The sequence below is a fragment of the Seriola lalandi genome, unplaced genomic scaffold, assembly GCF_002814215.2.
Source record: "Seriola lalandi dorsalis isolate HSWRI2012SDOR001 ecotype SW California unplaced genomic scaffold, Sedor1 jcf7180002054689, whole genome shotgun sequence".
Lineage (NCBI taxonomy): Eukaryota > Metazoa > Chordata > Actinopteri > Carangiformes > Carangidae > Seriola > Seriola lalandi.
Window position 1 is genome coordinate 1,769,745 of NW_019525242.1, and position 22,938 is coordinate 1,792,682.

At 39.6% G+C, this 22,938-nt stretch overlaps 1 protein-coding gene across 2 annotated transcripts in view; it reads right to left on the reverse strand.

Annotated features, from left to right (window-relative positions):
• tmeff2a (transmembrane protein with EGF-like and two follistatin-like domains 2a) overlaps positions 1–22,938 on the reverse strand; it is a 110,453-nt gene that overhangs the window by 79,988 nt on the left and 7,527 nt on the right. For both annotated transcript variants that reach the window (XM_023423205.2, XM_023423204.2), the window contains exon 2: positions 18,365–18,474. In XM_023423205.2, the coding sequence (XP_023278973.1) occupies positions 18,365–18,474 (110 nt within the window). The remainder of the gene's footprint in view (positions 1–18,364; positions 18,475–22,938) is intronic.

Here is a 22,938-nt window from a genome sequence, read left to right on the forward strand (position 1 = left end):
CCCACCCCACCATCTTCCAAAAAATAACAACCTTCATTCTACAGAGTTAATTAAACATCCGAAACTACAATAATAACCAAACACCATGACTCTCAGCTGTTCATATTTTGACCATATGGAATACCATGTCAACCAGCAGAAGCTCCACAACCAGCAAACGCCATTGAAGTACTCATACGAGACCCAGTGTCTCTTTATGGGCAGCCAGTTATGTAGAACCAGCAGGTGGTAAACTCTCAGATAAGGCAGCTAAGCAGTAAGAGTCCTGAGAAGACCCTGTGTATAAATATATAAACATGTATGTATGGATGTATGTATCTGCAGTGCATTTTACCGCAATGAAAAATACAAGATTCAGACTGTGTGACTTCAATCACAGGGGACTGAACATTTTCCCTGCAACTTTGCATCACATTTAGAAAGCAGCTGCACTAGTATCAACAGAGACCATATCACAAGCTAATGATATGACTGGCTCAGTTGGGCAAATTTAGAGTGCTGCTATGCTAGCACAGCAAGGGACCGCTGTGCATGCAGGAAATCTGGCAGATGCTATTCCCCGAGAAGGCCTTAACTAAAATGGACTTACTGCGGCAGCCTTTCTGTCAGCGACTCAAAGTCCCAGAACTGCTCTACTGGTGTGGACTTACAGCGAGGCACATGTCTCCACTCCCAGTGTCTCACACCAAAGACTCGTGTCTATAAACCTGTAGAAAGTTCATGCTGACTTAAAATCTCCATCTAAAGCATTACAGTCACCCCCACTGCTGAGTCTAAACAAAGAATAGATTCACCGCCCTTCCACCAACACTGCAGGGAGCAGGGTGGGTTGATGCTAAAGCTAAAAACAGGCATCTGGTTAACAACACCTCTCCACTTTAGTCACTTCACCACAGCGTTACTTCATACGAGGTCACACTCACAGCTGGTGGGCACTCCATATTAATGGGGAGGGTATAACACTAACAGCAGGTAAACTGCAATATGCACTTTCCATATTACAGAACATTCCTATCTTCAGTCTTAAGCCAAGACAGGAAGAGTATAAGATGGGATTTGGTATTACAGCAGCAATTCCTAACTAACTTTAGGACATTTTAGGATGTCAGATAAGGAAATTGTAAATACTCAATCCCACATAAGTTATCAATTTTTGTGTCTGTTACCAAGCAACCAATGCTACTTTTTACATCTGGTTGAGGTACTTTTGTAACACTTAAGATTTCTCTTTCTAAAAAACGAAGCAAACTTCACAGCAGATGAGGTAGAAGTGTTGGTAAAATCTGTTTAAAAAAAACGAAAAAAACAGAGATTTTTTTCCTTGGGAAATTTACAATAATGCTAATTCGAGAGGCACAAGATAGAGAGTGGGCAAAAATATACTTTATCTACTGCTGATCATTAAATCATCTAACACATCATTAGCGTCTGCCATGAGCCTCTCAATGAATAAGTTCTGCCTGTTGAAATTTGTTGTGTAAAACAAATGAAAGAGAAGCCATTTGGATTCAACATGTTAGGAGAGTTTACTTAAGATTTTGGGATGTTAGGAAGCTTGTGCGTTACACTTTCCATTCTTCAGTTAGGATAGGAACATTGACGTAAGATCTATTCATCTGTAATGTCTTTTTTTCCCTATATCAGGACCCTAATTACCATACCAATATATAATATACAAATACAAAGCAGTTAAGATAGGCTCTGCAAGTTAGGAAGTTTCTGTAACACGGCCCCAGCACCCATACGTCACCATGGATACTGATCCAGGCCTTACCACCTCAGTTATTTGGTTAACGCTATATTATTTTCATCTTAAACCATAATAAAAACTAAAGAAAGGAAAATGTAGCAAAGGTTTCTATGCCTAACTAAAATAATTTTTTACAAAAAAAGAGATAAAGAACCTAAATGTTTTCTCTGATGTGTGGTTTTTTTTTAGTAGTTGGGTTTTGTGGCAGCATCAAAGCAACATTGCTGCTGGCACATTGGCCAGACTGATATTATCATCCAAATTTAGCCTATCACACATATACCAATATCAGACACAACACATCTTAAACAGGTTCGCCCATACCGCAAACTACTTCATTTCATCTTTATTACAGTGCTGTGTTTTCCATTAAGTCTCCAGTGTTTTGTTCACTGTCTGTGTTTACAGTATATCTGAGCCTTAAAAGAAAAAAAGCTTTGTGCACAGCAGCACTCCAGTACAGGCCGGAGGTGCTGGAAACAGCAAGATGAACATGTAAGCAGAAAAACTAACCTCAAGTGTTTGTGGTTTAGAGACCAATCATGGCTGAGGTGGCAGGGTGGGACATTTATATCAGTAAAAGTACTGCATGATTTATTCATTAGTTTTTACTTGCAATTATTTTCTATTAAGATTTTTTTTTCTACTCTATTTAATTAATAATATTTTTAATTTCTGCTCTGGAGTGTTTTTGTACATTATTTTCAATTAGATTTGATTGATTGATTGATTGATTGATTGATTGTAATTTTGCATACCTGTAAGCCATTTATAATCACTACACAAACTGTGTTTGCATGTTTAAGACTCGTGTAGTGTAACAGGCCAAATGTGTTATGTAATTGCGTAGTTGTTATTGATGATAACTTATTTCTTTATTGAATTCAACTACAGAAAATATGTTGTTTTATTTGCCATTAATTATGTTTTAACTCTATAACCAAATTTAGGGGATCCTTATCAGTCATGGTTGTGGTTGTGGTGATTGTTATCATGTTTAACATCTCAACATCAAGAATCCAGTGTTGGTCAGATTGTAGTTTTATATTTACTTCCACTCCCCTCTAACTTGTTTGAGAGAGAGTTTAATGTTACAAAACATCTACTGAAGCATGCAAACACATGCAGAGAAGGTAGAGCAAGGCTTCAGTATATGAGCCTGAACAGCAGTGCAAGCCACTAACGCTAACCCAGCTAATGATAGCTCCGGGGGTACTGCCGAGCTCAAACACAAACTGTAATGCCTTCTATTAACAAGCACATGATCATGACATCTCCCAAGCTTTTACTAGAACTCCACTGACAATTTAACGGTGGGAGACAGTTGTTAAAGATGCACAAAGGCAACAATGAAGAACTTCACAGTCCACATGATACTACTGTACTGTGAGCAGTCTTACAAGACAAACTCAACAACTTTTACTCAAATGCTCATATCTCAAGAGAATGATCAGGGTCAGTGGCTCAGAACTGCTGAAAAGGGATTTCATTCAGCAGAAGGACACTCTTGGGAACCTTGCCATGCAAGTATCAAAGGCACCACCCCAACATACGAGAATGACTGCCTCGTGTTTGCCTCTGCCACAGTTACATCCATGTCTATCCAGACACCTTTATTATATATATATATATATATATATATATATATATATACACACACATATACATACATATATACAGTATATATATAGGAACACATTACAAACAACTTTATTAATCCTACCAGGGGCAATTTGTTTTCTTGTTGTACTCAAAACTTAGTAAAAACTAAAATAAATGATAAAAGTTAAATGTTGAATAGATTTGACAAATGATATTGATAAATAAACTTGATAACACAAAAATAATAAAATAAAATAAAATAAACAAAATATAAAAGATAGATAAAACCTTCATCTTCTGTTTTACCCGTTAATGGGAGATGTTCCTTCTCCGAGTCGAGGGTCTAAAGATAGAAGATGTTGTTACAGATTGTGAAGTCCCTTGAGGCAAACCTTTGATTTGTGATATCGGGGTGTATAAATAAAATTGATTTGACTTGACTTTATTAAGCTTTGCTGCTCTTGTTCTGCTGTATGTCTGCTGTATTTGTACGTAAGTTCACTGAGAGAAACAAAAAGCATAGTCAAATTCCTCGTATGTGTTCACATCCTTGGCCGATAACACTGCTTCTGACAAAGCACAGCCATGACGATACAATGCCTCATATATGGAAGCTACTAATTATAAACATGCTTCGCACACATCTTCAAGCCGCCAGCACAGGTCTATACAATCACCACGGCACCTGAGACGAGTGTTGTGAGATATGTTCACAATCTGAGTTACAGTGTTGAATAATGGCCAACAAAGTGTTTTTGCAGAACATTATGATGTCACTGCGAAGCTGACCTGACATTTGTGTGAAATTGTGTCATAATTAGCATGTGAATTTCTTAAGTTATGGCCAAAAACATGTTTTGTGAGGTCACAGTGACCTTTGACCTTTGGCCACCAAAATCTAATCAGTTCATCCTTGAGTCCAAGTGGATGTTTGTATCAGATCTAATGAAATTCCGTGTTCAGTCGTGTTCACAATAATGGGACAGATGTGAGCTTGCAGTGACCTTGACCTTTAACCTTTGACCACCAAAGTCTAATCAGTTCATCCTTGAGTCCGAATAAACATTTGTGACAAATTTTAAGAAAATCCGACACGACCTTCCTGAGATATCACATTCACAAGAATAGGAGAGATGGACGGGCAACCTGAAAACGTAACGCCTCCAGCCGCAGCTCTCGCTCGGCACGACACATAAAAACATTGGTTTGAAATGCTTCACTACGCTGCTATCCCTTCATCAGCATTTGTGGCATAGAGAATGAATTTCAATGACAACTTTGACATTTTCTGGGGCAAAGAAAACTCTTTCAACAGGATGAAATCCAGTGATCCCAGCTGGGAACTAAGGTGCTAAGCAAGAATTTATTACATGGCCTTCAAATCTTTTCTTTGAAATGTCTGAGTGTATCGAAACCTGTGTGAGGAGAGACACAGAGACATGCGGGGCTCAGAGCAAATCTGACATTGTTTGTGCATCAAAGAAGTTCACCTAAAGAAGCAAAGAAAGAACAGGTGCCCTCTTCTCTCACCTGTCGCGAACCTTTTCTGACTCTCGGAGATTATGGAAGCATAAATTAAGTCAACTCCGCTCTCACGCTCTTCCAATCTCCTCCACAACCACCTCAGCTCAGCCTGATAATCACTGACTGCCATTTTGTTTCACCTCTGATGAATATGTGCAAATGTGAGATGTGGGGGTGATTCACAGATCTTGAGCCAGCAAACCTTCAGCCCTCCAACCAGTCTGCCTGTTAAATCTCCCCCCAGTCTCCCCAATCGAGGAGACTGCTGGAAACTACATGATGACATCACAAGAAAGCAATTTCTATCAGAGGACTTGTCAGACTGTGTTGTGGACCGCATGTTTTCTCCTAAGAACTTATTCCAGTAATAGACAGGAGTTTTATTTACATAGTTAAAAGCATCAATCATTTAGGCAAATGGTCAAAAATGACACGTTTACACATTCAAGGGAAAAAAGACTTCTAGCTGCCGGATGAATTATAACAATGGGGTCAATGGGGGAAGAAGGGGGGGGGGGTAGAGAGAAGGTCATGGTGTAAGGATGGAACAAAAGGACTTCAGACGATGCTATCTCTCATTTCCTGCCGACATACACATTGGTTTCTTTTGAGTCCGACCACAATAATTCTCTAACCTCAACAAAGCGGTTGTTATTGTAACCCTGACAATGATAATCATCTTGTTTTTTGTTTTTTTTTACCCAATCTTAACCATAGTTGTTGTCACATCAGAAAACTCGTATAGCCTACGTGTTGTTATATTATTGCATATTTTGTTTTTCAATTCAAAGGTGTTAAACAATGTAAAGAATTCAGGGGTCCCATTCAATTCAATGTATGCTGATGGTTAGTTGACAGGGCCACACTATAGCCCAGGTTTACTGTGCGCACACACACACACACACACACACACACACACACACACACACACACACACACAACACACAAGCATCCATGCGCACAAAAAGAGAGACACATACAAACACAGACACATCCTTCATCCACAGAGACCTGACTGATAGCCTGATCCATTTCCTGTATCCATTAGAGGCGGCCCTAGATTATGCAATTCATCCCAAGGCTATCATCCACCTCTATCAATAATAAACATCTCCACGAAACTAGGGCTAGCCTCAGAGGATGGAGACGGCACCGCCCAGCACGTTCTACTTCTGATGAAACCCTCTGCCTGCTCGGCCCATACAGAGCATCGCATTTGCTTTCCACACGACTTGTCTTGAGTTGCTGAGACCCCCAGGCACAATCTTTACTTATGCCTTCGCGCACTTATCAAAGCCGCAGCTTTATCAGCTCTGACAGAGACGTCTCAGTGCTTATGGTGGTGGCTGAGAGCACCTGTGGCTCATGACAAGAGACAGACGCTCTCGACCAAGATTCCTCTGCGTCTCTGATGTGGCCTCTTTCTTTCCATCATCTAGCAGCGTCATCGTGTGATTGATAGCTGGTGCAGTGTGCCTGTGATATGACCTGGGGTGGGGTGGTAAGGGAGCTCAGAAACAGGTGGGGGTGGAGGGGATGGGGTGGTGGGGTGGGGGCGTCTTTGAACACACAAATATCATGTTGGATGTTGATGAATATGTATTTTGTTTGAGCTGTACATAAGAGACTACTGTCAGAGGTTAATCCCTCATGTTGCTTACTGAGACTCTGAGGTCTGTTGCTGTTGTCCCATCACATTACTTCTAAACACCGAGCTACATTTTTTTCTGCTTCTATTTTTGCTCTAGTGACAATTTCTATTTTTCTCTACAAAACAACTTCAATTATATAATTATATTAACTAAGAATGAACAACGTGTGCATCCACAGGACAGTGTTTATGCATTCTGGTGAATGCACTCTTTACGAAGAGTTTGATTATCTTGAAAGAAGACTAGGAAAGACACATTAGGGCTGTTTTGATAAAAGATGTAGTGTAATCAAGGGGCTAGTAGCAAAGATGATTAAACATCATATCAAAATACGAGTCCTATGTTAGCTGGGCAAAGGGTTACAAAGCCAGAATTGGACAATGTATTTATATCGACACGGTTTATCCTGTGTCCCAGTGTTAGTGTGAAGCAGGCATTTTCAGATTAATAGCCACATACAGGGGGACTGACTTTCCTTCATGTGGGAAACAGGAACAACTAAGGACCCTAATGATGGCTCACTACACCACCACAGGCAGGAAAGGACTTGTGTGGCTGGAGCGTCTGAGATAATGGTCACTGACGGAGTTGGGCTCAATTTCCTTTCAGCTCCAATTATATCAAACTTGGCCTCCCCGACAGAGGAGACTTGGTGTGAGTTAGTACCAACTGAAATAAAGTTCCAGACAAAGGCCTGGTAAAGTTTTATTTTGCTTTAGAAAAACATTAGATAAGCCATGACACACTACCCCAGACATTTCGAAGCAGTCAATGTCAGAGAAGGTGAACAAAAAAAAAAACCCAACAAACCAACAATAGATCCCTGAGGAGCACCGCCAGAGTGACAAATCTGTTCTGTGCCTGACACTGTGTTGTATCCAACAGACCGCCTGGACAGAGGAGTGTCAAGCGTTGTCTGGGTAAGTGACAAACTCTTCTCCCATGATGCCTTGCTATGTTTACGAATACTGGTCAAGTCCTTACACTGGAAGGAAAAACAAAGAGAGAGTAGCAAAGGACAGAAACAAGGGAGGCTGAGCTATATGGACAAGCGAGGGGGAGAAAGAGGCAGACAGATTAATGGAAGAGACGGGAGTTACTGTGACAACGCAAAGATGGAGAGAGATAGAGAGAGACTGGGAGGTGGCTGGCTTGTGGTTCTGCTCTTTAACCGCTTGGCAGTCTTCTCTTGATTAGGGCCTAGCCCGCCAGTCCCCGCGGAGTCTCCCCAGCCGAGTCACAGGAGACAGACTCCTCTGTAATAGTGTCTGACAGGCCAGCCAGAGCCACGGAGGAGCTGACACAGATGCTCCGTTTTTCAGGAGACACACTCGACTCAATTCCTACCCAAGTCCCGTGTCTCTATCCTCAGCCTTCTCTAAGTAGTCTCAACGTAAGAGCCGACTCCGAGCCCAAAGGTGGTAGAAATTCATATTGGCACTGATAAATGTATATCATATACAGTACATCATAGTGCTTGAGCTTAGGTATAAAGAAGCAGTCTCTCTGGAGCACATTTATCTTATATTTCTAATTAGAAAAAAAAATGAAGTTGCGATTAGAATCGCCTAATCAAAACCTAATGTAATTATAGACAGCGCACTAATACGGCAGCCCTGAGACGCAAAACACATTACCAAATTATACATCACAGTTGTATTTCTCTAAACAAATAAACTAGCCAGAAAAAACAACATCACAGAGAATGACAAAATTCAGAAAACTTTTGGAAAATTTGATTCCTGTCATTTTTACTGTGACAGAAAGACATCATGATATAATATGTGTATACATATGTTTTTCAATTAGTTATTTTTGTCACTTTTAAAACAAAAATGTAACAAAAACTATACTATTTTTTTAAAAACATATAACTATGTAAAACTTATGCTATTCTGGGGTTTTTTTTGGTCAGATAAATCTTACGTTTGACTGAAAAACTGTTTTCTAATTATTCGTTTTCTACTATTTTCTGACATTCATTTTAAAGACAAAACAATTAATCAATAAAAAAATAATAATCTGTGAATTAAGTGATGGGGGTTTTAAATATATAACTATCATATATCATAATATATTATATTAAAGCCCCCTTGGGTAACCAGTGTGGCGAGAGTGACCTCCCAAAAGGGCCGTACTGAGGAGAAAAACAAGCACCCTGCACCTGAGCTCTCTAGAAAAAAAGAGCATCACTTCATTCTCCAACACTGTGGTCACAGCAGCACATGGCTGAACTAACAGTGGAGAAAACACTTTTCCAGTAAACACATGCATCCCAAAAACGATATGCATCTTACATGTGGTCATATGTGCAGTTTAAAGTTTGCTATAAAAGAATAATCCCTATCAAAAATAAAATTAAAAGTATAATAAATAGTACACAGTGCTGTTGTTACTTGGAAAGTTGAGCTAAGCTTTAAGTTACTAAATGAAGCTTCACTGCACCGAAGCTGCCCCCAGAAAAATACTAAACTAAGCTACACCAACACGGCAAAGGAAGAAGAAGTTACTGTTTTATTAAATTAAACCAACTTCATACCAATTCAGGGGTATCTCACTATAACAGTATAACTGTCAGTCAAACAGAGGCACATGTGAAACTCTCACTGCTTCACAACAAGTTTGGCAAAAAAAAAAAAAAAAGAAAACGTGCTCCACATAGCAAAATGCAGGTGTGAAGAGTATGTGAATGTTCATCTATGTGTGTGTGAGTGTGTGTGTGTGAGTGTGTGCGTTACAGGTTCCCTCTGCCATCTTTACATCAAGTACACCCAAGCTATGTGTCTGTGTTCCTCAGTCATCTGTATTCACTTACTCCCCTGTCGTATAGGCATCAGCCCAAGGATTGGTACGTGATGTCACGGTCATGTGAAAGTGCTTCTGTGGCTACAGATATATATATATATATATATATGTCCGTGTATGGCGGTGGCATCATGTACTGATGCTTAGTTTCATTTCACCACAGCAGAAAGAGCTTCAGAAATGCTCAGGAAAATGTAGCTTGTGTGGATGGTAGTGCCCTTCTGGATCAGTTAGATAGCTTCTACTGAAAACAGTGACATTACCACCACGCTACTGAGAAATGCAGACAAAACCAGAAGCGCCCCTACTGCCCAACCCTGGTAGTACATGATAGCAGCGACTGATCACTCCATGCAACAGACCAGCAGGTGTCAAATATGAAATCCAAACTGGCTTTTTTCAGACCCCAAACACACGCCTCACAAAATTGCCTCCTGTGCTAACTCATCTTGCTAATTTAAATTGGTATATCTATCTTGCAAAGACAATAGGGGGTTGCCCGCCGCAGAAACCTCTGATAAAAGAGATACGAGAACATGAAGAATTAATTGACAAAAATGAAAAAAGGCAAACATATTTTCTTACAGGCGGTATATGACTACACAGATCGCTTTGGTTTACTATGTCAAGGTGTTGAGCTATCCAGCTCCAACACATCTGCTGCCACTCTAATATGATGGTGGAGAATGGAATTTCACTCCTCCTCAAAGCGTTAAAATATTACTTTAGAAACTCGACAACCTTAAAGCATCTACTCAATAAATCAAAGATCTTCACAGGGAGTATTATTTTTAGTTTAATAAAAAGTAGTTTTGAATCATTCCCATGAACAACAAGATGCTTAGAACTACAAAATTTTATTTGCAGTGCCCCCGCTGTGATGCAGTTGCAGCAGAAATCTTCGATGGATATCGCCGAACATCAGCAGATAAAACAGAACGTATCAGCATGGGAAAAAGGCCACTCGGGTTGAGTATTTTTGTCTTGTTGTGATCAGGATGAACTGAGACTTTAACACCTAAAGGACTCACAACTCTCTTACGGGCACAGAGAAACGAGGAAGGCCACATATTTAAGAAGAGCAGCTGGAAAAATGATGAGAGGATGGAAGCAATGACAGAGAGTGTGGAGACATTGGGAGATGCAGGGTTTAAAAGAACTGGAGTGGAGAGGATTAGGCTATGCAAAATACTGATGAAACAACCCTGCGCTGCTTGGATAAAAACAACAGAACATTGAATTGACTTTATCTACCACCCAGCTTCATCACAAATTCAACAGCAAAACGTTGCCTTACTCAAGGTCATCTCTAATAGCAGTTATGCTTTTGAATTTGAGCGGTTATTTTTTTTTTTTTAAAAAAGCTCTCAGTATTGAGATACAACATGCATCAAAAGCTCCACAATAAATGTATGAAGCATTATTTGTCAGTGCAGCAAAAACTTGGCAACTAAGACTGAGTAATGAGATTATCTTAAATTTACAGAAATAAGTGTTATGTATGTAGGTGTTGAAAAGCAACTCGCTTCTGGCGATGTCATATTTTTATGTTAGGAGTCGGATGACCTGAGGGGTAAATGAGAATAGATAAAATATTTTATTTAAAGGTCCCATATTTTACACTTTTTGATGCTTTATTGGAAGTTTTGATATTCATGAGAAGATATATTTGTGGTTTTAAATACCAAAAAGCATCTCAGTGTAGTCAGTATCATCTCACGTTGTCATTGAAACTGAACTCCTCAAACAGAAGCCGTCTCACTGAGCTCCTGAAAGACAGACAGACGGACATTTCTGTCTGTCTGTAACAACAGCAGATTGTTTTCTGAGTGATCGAATAAAAATACAGCAGATTTCAAGTAAACACTCAGAGACAGAAAAACCAAATCCTGCAGGTTGGATGGTGGGTCCAGGTGACTGCTTTGTTGTGACATCACAAAGTTAAAGAAGCCCTGACGGCTGGTTTTAAGGCTCTGTTTCTGAATACAGGCTGTGTGCATTTCTCTGTGGACTGATAATCAAAATCTCACTTTACACAATATGGGCCCTCTAAAATGAGGTTGAGAAATGAAAAAATTTGGACAAATACATAGATCTACAGATCTCAAAAACCCTCCACATCGATCTGTGGCTGATTTTATATAGTTTGAAAACTAATGTGCTGTTTCAGAAAGGTTCAGTCTCATAAAAACCGAGCAACCTCGACACGTAAGATCGGCATTTAACGCCATCTTTTCCGCACAGATGAATGTTTATCATCATCTTTCCCTCGATCTTTCGCAGCTTCAAAGTGTGTGTTTATACATACAAGCAGGAATCCCGAAATGCATGTAAAAATTACCATTATTCAAACACTCAGTCCCAGTCCGTTCACATCGCCCTGGATAAAAGGATGATAAATGAATGCAAATATATGGAATGGGGTCTGCATCAGAAGCTGGTGTCGTACCACCTGGGCCCATGTGAGTATGTGTGTATCTGTGTAATCATAGGTATTTCATTATTTTACATTCCATATGATTAGCCTCTTTGTGAGAACTTGAGGTTTGCGTGCTTGCATGTGTGTCAGTGTGTGTGTGTGACAGGAGAGCTGGGGCGAGAGAGGGCTGAGAGACTGGGAGAGAGGGCGGGACCGGTTGGGTTTCTTCAGTTTGAGGAGCGCTCAAGCTTTTTTTGTGTTTTTTCTGTGTGTGTTTTCCGAAGATTGTGTACCACCAAAGCATTTTCACAGGTCCTTGTTTAGTGCAATATGAAGGACGAGCTGCCCTTCCACACCCTCCCATCAACATCTTATGAACCCACATTAGCTCTCATCCCTCTTTGAAGCGCTGCGAGCTTCGGCAGTCCAGCCATCACAACCCAAACATTAGACGGCTTCCGGCGGTGAAAAGCAGGAGAGCAATTTGAGGTCAGGCATTACAGCGAATGGTAGCCACATCAAACAACCAGCAGGGAGCATATTGAAGAGCAAATGTGCTGCAAACATTATACAAAATTCTTTTATATAAAGTCGGTAAATATGCCATGCTGGCTGAACGTACATTATGATGCTGAATGTGTTTCACGGGTGTTAAGGATACGGTCTCAATATACAGGAATGACTATAAGCTACTATCCAATTACACTTCCTCTCTCCGTAGCGGTGTACACTTTACTCCCTGTCCCTGTATGCATGCAAACAGACATACAGTATGTCATAGTGCTCACATATGCAGACCATTAATGTAGCATAAACAGAACCACATCCTGCCGTCTATGTTCATGTCCATTTAGGAGTGACTGACAAAATGGCAACAGAGTGGAAGGACAGATCAGCTGAAAGAGGGACTGTGGCTTCAAACAATCCTTGAGACGATCCTCACAGAGGGCGCTGCATCAAACCTTTCTGAGGAACAAGTCAAACTCCAGAAGCAACGTAAACTGTACTGTGTGGATGGCTCTTATTCTCGAGACCATCATCTCGCTAAGTGACATATAATCCCTCTATCTTTTTCTTTTTTCACCTTGTATAAGTATTCAGCCGCAGCAGCTCTTTGCTTTTGCACTGATCAGGACTAGAACTCAGAATTTTCATTGTATATTTTGCACAATGACAATAAAGACTTTCTATTTTCTATTTTTTTTTATTTGTATTGGTATATAAATTGTACTGCTTCAAATTTTCTCTGTTAGAAGAACCAATAAAAGTTCAAGTAAAAAAAAAAAGAAAAAAAGAAAGGAGTGTATAATCGGCACAGTCGGCATGGGCACAGTTAAATCAATGAATCAGACTACTCATTGATTAGTCAGACCACCCACCCAAACTTCCTCTCTAACATCTTTTACAGTGCTACAACATCACACTGCTTCCATCATTGTTGCTGAGAGACAGCATACATTATCCGCATGGCAACAAGTGGTCACTTACCAGGAGAACATACAGGCAAAACAGCCAGTGCTGCTGTTTTCCTGGTGAGGACAATCTCAAAATGTAAAACTGCAGGCGCCCGTGATCCGGCTCCAGCTGAGGGACGCTTTCGTCTCCCGTTTCTGCTTAATGTGCCAATACGAACAGTTCAGACTGCCACTGCGGCATCTGTGTCGAGTCGCAGCCACGCTGGCAAGTTAAACATACAATTAATTTTTGCAGCTGCAATGTCCAATGTATTTACACACACACAGACACGACTGTGACGCTTTAACACACTCGGTGTGAGGCGGCGTTAAGTGAAATCTTTAGAGCTGTTTTCAAAACAGCCAGAAGGAAGAGACATAAAAGTCTCTAAGTTATGCTGATTTTATTGCCTTTTCATTTAAATTTAACTACCACTTAAATACTTTCCTGCACTCTCACATTGTGTTGTGCATATTTTGTGTGAATGCATTTTGAATGTGGGTGAAAGCTCGTTGTTGAAGCCTGCAGTCTAAACAATTATTTCCTTTTGCAATTATTTTTTAGTGGAATAATGGAATTTACCTGAGCAGTTGTGAATTATTTTATAACAACATTTATCTGCAGGACTACATATAAATTATTGTACTACACTCATGCAAACCTAATTCAAGGACACTTGGCTTTATATGCCTCAATACATGTCACAATCATATCAACCACAAAGACAAGATACTATACTAATAAAGTTATTGAGCATTCTCCATAAATGCCTGTAGTCAGACAATGGGCGGAGGTATCAGGCAACATGAGCCAGTGAGAGCCCTAAAATGTCAGGAACACAATCACTGCATACACCCGGCTGCATTTGTCTTGTTTATTCTGTAAAAGCTTCAAAACGAGAAAACGTCATTCTGTGGTCAAACCTAAAGTTATCCCATCTGGCTACAGGCGCTCTCTCTTGTACTTATTTTACTGACATGTGTACTAAATCCGACCTACTACTTTTTGACTCGGGCCCACAGTCAACAGAGCTGAGCTGCCAGCAATCCTGACACAAATGACCCATCACATTACTTACATCTGCTGTGTTAACATCTGTCTCCCATTCATCTGCAAAAATCTTCTGCAGGAGTTTTCCTTAAACCTCGGACACTTTCACAGATATTACTCACACAGCGTGATGCAGTGTTAACATCCATCTAATGTCTAATGTAACTACACTCGGTGGTTTGCCCTTTGTAACTTGTACACCTTTCAAAAAGAGTTGCTGTATCTGGACTCTTTTTTTCCCCCGGTTGAACTGCTTCCACACATTTTTATCAGATGCTTTTGTTTTGTATTTTTGTTTTACTCTTTTTCTACTGTTGGCCATTTTAACTTACTGTAATTCACTAACATTAATAAACATAGGTTTAATATACAAGGACTGATCACTTTAGAGGCATGGTGGTGTCACAGGGGAATTATATGTTTATGCATGTTTTTTTTAAATTGTGATTTAAAAGATCAAATCAAAAAATTTAATACATACAAAGTATGAAACATACCAATCACATACTTCTCTACATCCTATGATTTTTAAATTTTTCACCAACCAGTGTATTCAAACAGCATTCATAAAATCATAATCAGGTCCTTTTGTACTAAACCTCTGTAAGGAATATGTGGTAATTTCATCAATTTTGATGGAAACCATTCTAAATTATAATGTGAAAGACCTCCAGATGGACAAATGAACAAATTACTGTTTTTCACAATCTATATACATGCACTGGAGATGATCATCACCCCACCAGAGACTGAATTAACTGCGTGACCTGTTGCATTAATACTTTAAGCAGTATTTATAACATTATATCTGCACGTGTAATATACAAGAGCCAATGTGATCAGTTATATAAAAGAACTGCCACAAAAATACAGGCCAGCACACTACTATTTATTAAAAGGTAAGCTAACATCAGCGAGCATTATCAAGGACAAGAACATTATAGTCCCTCTCGGTAGGAATCATTGCACAATTATGCTGACAATCAACCATCTAAATCTTTCCCCGGATGCTCAGTGAAGAAATATTATGGCATTAATGTTATCTGAGTCAGATATTTCTGTATTTCAAAACAATTTCCTGTGAACTTTCAGAAAGACGCACATTTTGTTTGATGCTTGGCAACTAGTGTCACAGTGGGTTAGATATTTTTTCTTCAAACTTGGCAAATGTGTATTTCTAACTAAACATTGAAAACTCATAAAATTATTATGTTTTAGAAAAAGAAAATTGTCAATAACAGAAAAATTAACGTCAATTTACAATTCGGAACTTCAAGCAGAATCAGAGCTTGGATTAAAAAGAAAAGCAGCAGAAAATCAGATGTACAGTTTGTGTGTAGTCAAGAGAAATAGTCAGTGACTCCCAAATTTAACAATGTTTTACAAAGCCCCATTACAGGGAGCAATGAAATGTGCCGTTTACCCTTTGGTGGACAGCTTTAGCTGAAGTGTTTCACAGCGCCATGAGCGCACATATTTTTAGAATGGACGACCCCTCTGGGAATCAGCACTGTGACCTGACATTAACAAAACCAAAGTGGCAGCAATAGCTTTTCCCAGCAGCTACTGCGAGATGAATTGCAAAGAAATGTTGTGTGATTAGTCAGGGTGTGATGTTTGCTGACAAATAAAGCAACTCATTTTCTGGTATGAGAGAGAGAACATGTTGCTTTGCAGCAGTTTGACTCCAGTTAGCGAGTGAAAGTCTTGGCTCTTTCAAGAGACAGTGTGAGGCGAATCTAATGCATCTTGGCAATGAATAGTGTCCATTGATTCCACCACATCAAACTCACTTCCTCTTCACAGAGCCCCTTGCGTGTCTCTTCCTTGGGGTTTTTTTTTTTTTAGCGTGTGAGAGTGTTTGCACACACATCCATAGATTCCATTAGAACAAAGAAAATCCATCCAAGCTGAGAATTTATACAACTTTGATGACAGTCCTGAATGAACTGCCAACAAGAGAAAAATCTTGGATTTATTTATTTGACACTGATTGGGAGTGACTGATTATTTTGAGCACGGTAACAGTTGCTCGGCTAGGAAGGTCATGTTTATGTTGACTGATGAAAGAGGGAGACTAACATCTTCCACACAAACAAACAGAGGATACAATGGCCAAGTTGACCTCAGAGCCGTGGTATTAAGCCAGAAATTGCGGCACGACCTGCTCTTTTCTGAGAGCGTGGAGAGCGCCTCGGTGCACAGCGACAGCGGTATCAGTGTGAGATCTGCTGAAGAGAAATGGAGCAGTAATGTCATTTATCTGCAGGCCTCTGTTAACGTTTGCTCCCAGGAAAGTACGAAATTGAGATAAAAGCCGGAGACCAATCGAGTGTCGGCCCGCCTGGTGCCTTCCTGCGCTGATGACGTGTTGATAAAAGCGACGGATGAGGAACACGTGCTACGTCTTCAGATCTCAGTGGCCTCATTCATCCAGGGCTCTGCATGGCATTATCAGTCGGCAAAGCTTGCTAACGTTATGCTAAAATCAATACTCAGCTGACTGGTTTGCTCCTTTTTTTTTTATTATTATAGGTCTGGCCATAAAGTTAAGTATGAGTCATTATCGAGAACAGCGTAATTTTCCAGATTTATGCCATTAAGGAGAGCCTTTCAGTCTTTGGGCTCGTCAGTGGCAGTCTTGTTTATGGAGGTTGGGAATACAGTGGTCCGGGAGAGTGACATGGGATTTCACGGGGAGCTATAAACTGGGACCACGCTGCGCAACCACCTCCCCTCAGGACTAATAATGTCCAATCAAGACGATGGACTTCGATCCAGTTGATTATATACATCTTTAAAAAATATATTACCTTCCAACTCGACATATGTTTCCAGTAGCTTTAGTGTTTACTAGCATATGCTCCGCCTGACAACATTTTCTACATCTACGCCCATTTCTTTTTTTTTTTTTGTCTTCAAGCGCACTTTTAAGTTCTGCGAGTCTCTCCGTGAACGCTTGATATCCGAATCGTTTCACAGTTTTAAGGACAAACAGCAACATATGTTCTTATTAAGGCATCTTGTGTTAAAATCAAAAATAACTGCGTCTTCTGATAGCAGAGACAAAGATCACAGTTTTGCCCATCGACTTGTTCACATTCCAAATCCTCAAACGCAGCAGGTGCTTATGTCAGCTTTGTGTCTTTCATGCCTTTTCTCTGTTGTTGATATAATTGATGAAGTTAATCTACACATACCGACCAATCAGGATCCAGAATGTTCAGTGGCTATTATATAAAGTTGGTTAATTAAACATCTTTTGAAGTAACACTCGGTTGCTATAGATAGTAAGCTAGTTAGCCACATATGTTAATGATTTCATCTTATGTTAGAACAGTCAAAGACACTGTTCAATTCATTTTTTTTGCTTTGAAAAGGCTTATAGAGAGCGCCATCACCCCTCAAACTCTTTGAATGCAGAGTGTCTCTCTAGGGAAGTCATGAGAGCTGATACTTCAGCACCAAGTCCGTGCCAGAAATGATGAAAAATGTGATGGTACTTGTTTTTCTACAGTACCGAAGGTACCGCAGACGTCGTAGCTACTTGAGATGTGATTCTTCAAGGACCTACGAGGGCAGTATAATAACCCTAAATGTTCTAGTCTGACATCAAACTCAAAGAAAAGAAGGCGGCGGCGCAGTAAACATGGCAGCAGCAGGTATGGGTGCAGCAACAGGTCTGCTATGACTTGTGGAAAAAAAAAAAAAAAAAAAACAAGCCTGGTGTACGGGGATATTCTGTGTTTGACGCAGATCATTAGGGAGAAGTTATAGAAGACCGAAAGCCGGTATGCAAACAGTGCCAAAGAGCATTTCCAAAGAAAGTGTGAAACACTTCAACCTTATAAGCATCTCAAAGACAGACATTTGAGTTTCATCCGTGCACTTCATATTAACAACACCCTGTCAGAACATTCATGTTTATAACATCCCTATGTCTCTCCTTCTACAGCCCAGCCTAGTCCGAAGCTTGACTGGCCTGCCATTAATAGTTGCTGAGCTATGACAGTCACTGTTCAGGGAGAAGTTCAGTGAACAGTCAATTACACATCAAAAGACAGTAAAAAAACAGTCAAATAAAAAGAGAAACATCACAAGGCTTACCTTGAAATCGCAAATGCATGTCACCATGTTCCCAATTCTTAGACACTCGCCGTCAAACTTGCATGTGTTGGTGTCGCACAAGAACAGGTCTGTGTCCCGGTCATCAAAACCTGGAAGACCAAAGCCAACAGGAGACGTCAGTGACTAAGTGCTTCTCTGTTCAGGCCTAAAACAACTCTAACCTGAGCCCTGTACTCAGGGTCATTCATAATGAGCTTCTGCCATTAGTCATGGCTCCCACAGCACGATGCACTCTTTGATCACACACTGTGCACTTTAAAAAGACAATGCCAGCGCACATCCTCGTCCTTAGCTGCCACAATGATAAAATACATTTAAAAACACTGGTCTCTGGACTGTACTGGAGGGATAAACAAAAGATATTTCTTCATTTGCTTTGATGATGATGGCGGAGAGCACTGTCTAATATGTCAGACTAAAACATCTTATGTGTGCTCCATAGATATGACATCTGGTGACTGCAGGGACCATAGCATATGACTCACATTATTTTCTGCCCTGTATGGGAGCATCTGTATTCATTATGTTTCTCCACACATTTATTCCGATTTTTGCTTTTACATTTGTTTGTGTACAACGAGGCCGACTCCCGGGGCGTTGTCCTCGAGAAGCAAACCTGGCATATGATCTGATTCAGGCTGTGTTAGGGATCTCAAATGACTCCAACAAAGCATCCTGAATCAAATCAAAGAGTCACATGGGCATGAGACTGTAGACTGAGCTCAGGGCTATTAGTCTACCTGAACTGATTGCTTACAAAAGGCAGCCCCCCTGCACATGTAGGCTTTTGCATTTCAAAGTACACAGGTCTAAATTTAAACAAATTCCAGCTGACACAGGGCTGGAAATTTTCCTTGTTAAGGCATTATGATTAATCCTTGTGGCCCCTTTTTACCCTACGGTATAATCTCATTAATGTCAAGGTGAAAGAAGCAACGGTGATGTTTGCTGTAGTTATAAATTCAAATTACTGCCAAAAAAGTCCAACTCATTATGAGACGATAAAGAATTTGCACAGGATCAACACATTTTTAGGAAGATTATTTTTTGCAGAGGCTTAAGGGGATATTTGATAAAAAAAAAAAAAAAAAAAAAAAACAATAAAAACACACACTGTTGTTATTGTGATGATGATTTACTAGCATGAAGAGATCGGACTATACCCTATTTTGGGATGTTGTGTCGTCCCCATTGGAGACTTTTCTGAGTCTCAACTTGTTTACACTGTGTGTGTTTGGAGAGCTTAGTGTAAAAATCACACATTACTATATAATCTGCTAGATCAGCTTTAAGAGACACTAAAGCCCGACTGATATACCAATGCTTATATGCGCTTATCACAGTTATGTTAGTCCATAAATGTTCAGATAAGCAGGGCATTCATGAGTCTTATGATGTTTTTATGGCTGTATTTATTTGCATTATCTCTTATTTTTTTATGTATAACATGATGTTATTGAATGTTTTTGCTTAGCATTTATAATATATGAAAAGTTTATTAATAATAACATAACCGTCACATTTTACGGATCAGACTGTGACTGCTGATTACTTGGAGCTACATATTTAAAAATGATACAGTCTTTGTTAGTATGGCTGTGACAGCACAAAACAAATACACATTCATATCATGTATTCCCTAATAGAACAGAGTAACATCTAAGCATCTTACTGAGGTCATAATGTAATCACTGGACCCATTTACACAGTGTAATGTGTTTCATCCACAACATGCATTTTTACTCATATACATCTGCAATACTCCACGGACTGTGAAGACTGTAAAGATGCCTGAATATAGACGCAGCGCCTTATATAACAGCTGTAAATGTGACCTACCGATTAGGGTAATTAACTGAAACTTGAGATAATGTTTTCCTTCAACTGTGGCTTTGTAGCAGCTCTGGGGCTCGGTAGGTTTAAACATTTATGAAATGTTTAATGAAGCAATACATAAGACAAATACTGTAAGTCAAGAAAAGCCCGAGGTCCAGAAGGCATGGTGAAATTGGAATTTGAAACTGAGGATGAACATCAAAGATGAGCATCTTTGATGTTCAGAGATGAACAATGTGGGGTTTGTCGCTTTATTTCGCTTCATGCTTTGCGGCCTTATGGAAAATTGTTTTATCTAGAAAGCTATGCATGCAAAATATTTTACCTTTTCTGTTATGTGGCTCAGATCGAGTGAGTGCGAACCGAACATGTTGATGGTCGTTATATTGTAAATATTTAACTACCCTCTGGAACCGGTTTCCCCGAGGTATAAAGAGTCAGTGGATAGTTTTAAGAAGCTGTTAAAAACTCACTTGTACCGTAAGCACTTTGCTTTGTAACATGTGCTTTGCCATCTGTGCAGTTTTACTTTTTTCAATGTTTTTCTATGTTGTTATTTTCTGTTTTTCAGTTTCAAACTGTCTATTTCTACTAATGTTAATTCTGTTTTTATTATACAGCACTTTGTAACTCCAAAGGCGCTTTGTAAATAAATTAACCTTACCTTACCTTGAACCTACATAGTTTAATGTGTGTCGTTTTCTTAGTGGTAGTTTGGCACCTGCAAGTACCTGAAAAAAATGCATCTGTTCTTCCAGCTGGTGAGATACCGTTTCTACAAACACCTCTTAAAAGTATTACAATTAAATTTCAGGTTATTTTAATTAACCTTATTTAACCAGGCGGCTCTGGTGTGAACTGAAATCTCCTAATTGAGTGCTTAACTGATCTCATACAGACATTCTCTGTTGGCATGCCGTCCTCTACACGGAGCCCAAATGTCAAGTTCAGCTTGCTAACAGCTCTGCAGGAGCAGGTAAGACGTCACTGTCAGGCTCAGGGACACTCTTCAGCAGCACGGCTTCTTGTTACACTCTTTCACCCCGCCACCGGCCCCAGCATGTAGCTCCGTGTCTCAGTCACACTTGGTCAAGGTTTTAACGTCATTCAAGCGGTTGTATTCAAATTACATTCACCAACCGTTCTCCGTCAGCAAGAACATAATCAAAAGCAGCCGAAAGAAAAGTTTTCAGTTTTCGTGTATGAGTGATAATCACTTCTAGCTCTCCAAAAGAGCAGCTTTATATCTTTAATCTCCAGGAGTGTGAAAGGTGGCAGCGATAAAAAAAAAAAAAAAACTGTGCTCAAAAACTTTAATGAAACTCAAAATCAGCCTCATGAAAAGGTTACATTTTGCTTCTGTGGAAACTTTATGGAAATGTGGAAAAAAAAAAAGATAAAAAGAAATACTCTCAGTGCCCTGAACGTTGGACCCGACCATCCACGTTACGAGCCCAGATATTTTACAATGCTATTTTCAATTCATATATGTCTTATTATAATAGAAACTTAGACTCACAACCTTCTGTAACTTAACTGTAATGACCAGGTCCACACTCCACTCCTAACAGCCCTCCTTGGCATGGAACAACATATCAGGCAATAATACCCCATGGAAGAGAAGCCCATGCTAAAACGAACACCTGCTATTTGCCAGGGCCCTGAATGACCATAAAGTGCAAGCTCTCTGTGCAAATATACAATCATCGAGCCAAGAACAGTGACATGAGAGGTCTCGCCGCTTGGAGTGGATGGATGGAACAAAGCCCTCCGCTGCAAAAAAAAAAATTGGCACCCAGGCAACTGGCATGTTGACGGTACTCAATGGAGAGAGGTATTGCTATGATGACATCCATGCTACTGGATAGGTGTATACAAATAATTGGAAAGTATTAGATTTTTTTTTTTAAACCAACTGGTAGACTCTTTGGAGGATGGTATACTTTTTTTTTTTTTTCAAGCTACTAATTTGATAGTTTGATATTTTAGTTTTTATTTTCAAAGCTTTCCTGGACAAAAGGCTGAGGAAAACAAAAACGCACAGAAAAGAAAAAGAAATTGATTTTAAATAAAGGAGAAAAGAAAGCGAATGAGGCTGCTCTTTATGCTATTAAACTGTCTTCTTTACCAAAAAAAACAGATTTGAAGCTTGGACATCCTCTTCAGGAGACACTTGTACCTTATCATCTCATGAACAATAGTGCAATCAAGAATTATAGATAAAATAAAGGAAAATGCACTTTGTCTACACTAGAATCACAAAAATAGATGTTTCTGTGAAGTGTTTACAAGGAAGCCAGTGACATATCAGCTTTTGTTGTAGATGTCAAGCCTCTGAATGAAAGGAGTATAAAACATAATAGAAGAAATGTCCCAGATGATCACATCTCAGAAACATCAGGGCCAACAGGGTTTGGGCTTAAACAAAAACACAGCACAAATCTCAATTAGCTATGTGACAGTGATTGCCTCCAAGCAAATACAAATATAGATTTACAGTACTGATATAAACTGAGAGGTAATTTCTCACACTTGTCAGTTAATGGCTTATAGGGAATAAAATATTCTTGAAAATACTGTTTTCTTCTGCAGTAAAAAATGACACACAATCCGGTTTTTCATCATCCGAGGGAAGTATGTCTTTTAACCCCTGCACTACAATCCCTTTTCAGATTCTCTTAAGTGGCAGGTATTTTGAATCCTATCCGAGTGTAAAA